The 4,498-nt window shown below is 37.7% G+C and overlaps 1 protein-coding gene across 1 annotated transcript; it reads left to right on the forward strand.

Annotated features, from left to right (window-relative positions):
- Positions 1 to 299: 299 nt before the first annotated feature.
- On the forward strand, positions 300 to 4,498 carry LOC311295039 (uncharacterized protein). Its single transcript, XM_084416216.1, has 3 exons — positions 300 to 670; positions 3,447 to 3,752; positions 3,943 to 4,498. Exons 1-3 carry the CDS (start codon positions 427 to 429, stop codon positions 4,272 to 4,274), a joined length of 882 nt encoding a protein of 293 aa, XP_084272342.1. The 5' UTR covers positions 300 to 426; the 3' UTR covers positions 4,275 to 4,498.

A 4,498-nucleotide genomic window follows, 5' to 3' on the forward strand; every position in this document is an offset into this window, starting at 1 on the left:
CGGGCCGACAGAATCACTGTATATGATGATGTTCTTGATGGGAGATTCAGAGACAGACTGAAGCTGGACAATCAAACTGGATCTCTGACCATCACAAACACCACAACTGAACATGCTGGAGTTTATAAACTACTGATCAACAGTGAGATCAAGAGTTTCTTTCTCTCTGTCATTGGTGAGTTCAAAAACGTGTACACCTGTTTTTTTTATGAAAAAAATTCAAATGTATTCATACATGATTTTTTTTTTTTTTTTTTTTTATGTAAATGTTAAACCATTCAATTTAGTAAACCATTTTAAAGTGATTTAACTATTAATCTTTGCAAACCCTGTTTCTGTTTGTTCTCTGTGTGTTTGACAGCTAAAGTGAAGTCAGTGTCAGTGAAGGAGGGAGATTCAGTCTCTCTAAACTCTGATCTTACTGAAATGAAGGATGATGATGTGATTCAGTGGAGGTTTGGATATAAAAGCACTTTAATAGCTGAAATCAATGTAACGGCCGACAGAATCACTGTATATGATGATGTTCTTGATGGGAGATTCAGAGACAGACTGAAGCTGGACAAACAAACTGGATCTCTGACCATCACAAACACCACAACTGAACATGCTGGAGAATATAAACTACAGATCAACAGTGAGATCAAGAGATTCAGTCTCGCTGTCTTTGGTGAGTAAACTAGCCTATCGGTATGATCTAGAGATCAACAGTGAGATCAGAGAGAGATTTAGGCTCACTGTCATTGGTGAGTTAAATATTTGTTTCACTTGTTTAATCAGCACAAAGATACAATTATTAATCCAAACTCCATTTTGCTTATATTGTTTAATGATGATATTTGTGACGCAAAAGAGATGGTCAGAATGTCAGCTCTCCCTATATGATTAACTTACTGACATTACCCCCTTATCAACTCCCCCTCCCAGTCTCCTTGATCAAATTAACTTACTGGGATCTTCATTTGCCAAAAACCCCTGTCCTCCTTGATAGCAAGACATAGTGGCTTACGCTGATTAAAGCTATCTGACATTCCAATCAACAAACAGGCTCTGTTCTTCCTGGACTGTCTACAAACAACAGATGGCGCCTATCATCTCAGTAACTCATTGACTGCCATCTAAAGACACCTCTCTTGTTCCTGAATCAACAAAAAACATTTTGTTTTACTCCTCTACAGGAAGTCACGAGGAGCAAGGCGCCGCGATGTCGGCAATTTCGCAAATCCCCTATGGGTCTTCTTAAACACTGATTAACACGTAGACACTGATGTACACCTCAGAACAATAAGACAAGTGTCCGACCAAAAGCCCTGCGATTGGAAAACGCACGTAGACACATATAGCCCATCACCCCCCCGGCTCGGAGAGCAAAAGTTCAGCGCGAGGCGTGAACTCCGAATGACTCTGCACGCCAGACGCACACACACAAAACACAAAGAGACCATACTATATCCTGACCACGTGTGCTTACAAATACCCTATAAACTATATAAATTGTATTTCTGGTTGTGTTTCAGGATCTCAATACCCAAATTACTATATCTATAAGCTGTATTGTTTTATAATCAATGTGATATGCATGTAAAATCCCGAGACATCATGTATCTTTGTGTTATTAGATCACAGAATCACCGTTCGCGGTATCATTTTGTGCCAAACAACCCAACGGTGTTGAATCTTTAACCCAAAATGATGGAGGATGCAGTCTTTTATTAATGTCAGGTTATAAATGTTTACAAATAAGTTTATTGCTTCAGTACAAGTCGGAAGAGGCGTGAACTTTTAGGAGGCGGCCACAACACGCCCTTCCAGATGATTGGCTCCGGAACGGGAGGAAGGCGTGGCTGTGGTCCCTTCAAAAACACGCGCCGGCTCTCTAAACTTTGCAGTTCGAGAGAGAGAGACCCGCCTCCTTCCTTCTTCCAAGAAGCATCGTTTTCTTTTATTTTGTTTTTACTCTAAGTCTTTCTTTTCTTGATAGTTTATTTCAGTTTGATAATTCTCATACAAACCAACGAAACCAACTTAAGGCTAAGTTATCTTTGGGGCTAAGTTTAACGAACTCTCTGAGTTACCATCGCAACCAAACCTCGCCTCCGACGAAGCGGCTGACCACGCGTTCCAGGTGCCTTTGTTACACGAGACACACACAAGAGGGCCTCAAACAAGTACTGTATATCCTTAAATTCGCAGATCCAAAAGAAATGCTGTTTTAAGTTGTCTAGAAATTGCTATAGCAATTCTCGTTGAAAAGTAACATTTTAAACTGTTTTGCCTTCTTCCTTGTTCTGACTCTCTCACACACAATCTCACACCTTTTCTTAAACTCACACTCACATCCACACACACACACACACGTGTTCCTGAACACACACGCACGCGCTCCTAGACAAACACACACACGTGCTCCTGAACACACACGCACGTGCTCCTAGACAAACACACACGCACGTGCTCCCCAAACTCCCACATACACGCTGCCACACCTACACACAACCAAACTCTCTCTTTTCCTCTCTCTCATTTTCTCTTTCCCTCTCATAACCTTGTTATCATTTTTATTCTGTTTGCTTTGTTTTATTTTATGTCTTATTGCGATCGTTTGTTGTTTGTTTATGCATATTTACTCCTGCGTGATTGAATTAGTACATGTAATCTTAGTTGTTTGATTAAAACTTTATAATCTTATGAAATTGAATCTGTCTCATATTGTTACATTGCTGAAATCCCTGAAAGTGTGATAACATCCGAGCTCTACCTTAGTTCTACCAGTAAAATATCTAAATTGTCTATAAACCCTAAAGTATCGTTCTTTGTGGCCACAAGAAGGATATCTTGTCGGTGTTATAGACTGATAGTTTTCTGTTCAGGAATCGTACATATTGTCTGCCGGACAGATAATAATTTGCATGATAAATGAACACTAACTTTTACCTAAATTTCCCCTAATTAAACGTATAAATTCTACCTACTTATCCCCTATTTAGAATAAATTAATTTGTGTATACGGCACATTAATATTCATATCTTATGAATATTAATTCTCATTGAGCTAATAAATCCCCTTAACTGACTCAGTGTCGTTACATATTCATTTCGAATTTTTATTTCAAACGAATTACTTTTATAAACCATCAAGTGACCGTCTTAATCTGTGATGTTTCTGTGCGTGTGTGCACTGTAAAAAATTTCTAACCCTCCCAAATCAAAAATTTCAAGTGACCGATAACATCTAAATTTTTCAATTGCCCCAAGTGAAATTCTGTAAATTATCAAATTAAATTTACAGATTTTCACTTGGGCCAATTGAAATTTACAGAATTTCACTTGGGCCAATTGAAAAATTTAGATGTTATCGGTCACTTGAAATTTTTGATTTGGGAGGGTTAGAAATTTTTTACAGTGTGTGTGTGTGTGTGTGTGTGTGTGTGTGTTTGGTGATACAGGACTGAAGTCAGTGTCAGTGAATGAGGGAGATTCAGTCTCTCTAAACTCTGATCTTACTGAAATAGAGGATGAAGATGAGATTCTGTGGAGGTTTGGAGATGAAAACACTTTAATAGCAGAAATCAATAAATGGGCCGACATAATCACTGTATATGATGATGTTCTTGATGGGAGATTCAGAGACAGACTGAAGCTGGACAATCAAACTGGATCTCTGACCATCACAAACACCACAACTGAACATGAAGGAGATTATGATCTACAGATCAACAGTGAGATCAAGAGATTCATTCTCGCTGTCATTGGTGAGTTCAAAAATGTTTACACCTGTTTTTTAATGAAAAAATTCAAATGTATTCATACATGATTTTTTTTTTTTTTTTTTTTTTTTTTTATGTAAATGTTAAACCATTCAATTTAGTAAACCATTTTAAAGTGATTTAACTATTAATCTTTGCAAACCCTGTTTCTGTTTGTTCCCTCTGTGTTTGATAGATGAAGTGAAGTCAGTGTCAGTGATTGAGGGAGATTCAGTCACTATAAACTCTGATCTTACTGAAATGAAGGATGATGATGTGATTCAGTGGAGGATTGGAGATGAAAACACTTTAATAGCTGAAATCAATAAACGGGTCGACAGAATCACTGTATATGATGATGTTCTTGATGGGAGATTCAGAGACAGACTGAAGCTGGACAATCAAACTGGATCTCTGACCATCACAAACACCACAACTGAACATGCTGGAGATTATCAACTACTGATGATTACAGGAGGAAGATTTTTCTCATCAAAAGCATTCAGAATCTCTGTCTATTGTGAGTAAAGGCCATAGTCAAGTCATTTGTCAAGTCATTTTCATTTATATAGCGCTTTTAACAATGTAGATTGTCTCAAAGCAGCTTCACAGAGATAAATGTATAATATAACGTAAGATTGTTTTGGCTTTATAGCGGTTCTTTAATAAAGTTATTTTCCAGCTAAAGTTAGTTTTGATTGATTCGCTTCCGTCGCAACGATCATTTGTTTTTAAATTAGGGGATGCTAAGA

This window comes from Rutilus rutilus, assembly GCF_951802725.1.
Source record: "Rutilus rutilus genome assembly, chromosome: 8".
Lineage (NCBI taxonomy): Eukaryota > Metazoa > Chordata > Actinopteri > Cypriniformes > Leuciscidae > Rutilus > Rutilus rutilus.

Excerpts from the sequence above, each read along its gene's own strand:
- LOC311295039 (XM_084416216.1), top strand. The coding sequence starts at position 427 with ATGAAGGATGATGATGTGATTCAGTGGAGGTTTGGATATAAAAGCACT. Across the intron at positions 671-3,446 it reads ATTCAGTCTCGCTGTCTTTG|GACTGAAGTCAGTGTCAGTG; the intron begins GTGAGTAAACTA and ends TTGGTGATACAG. Across the intron at positions 3,753-3,942 it reads ATTCATTCTCGCTGTCATTG|ATGAAGTGAAGTCAGTGTCA; the intron begins GTGAGTTCAAAA and ends TGTGTTTGATAG.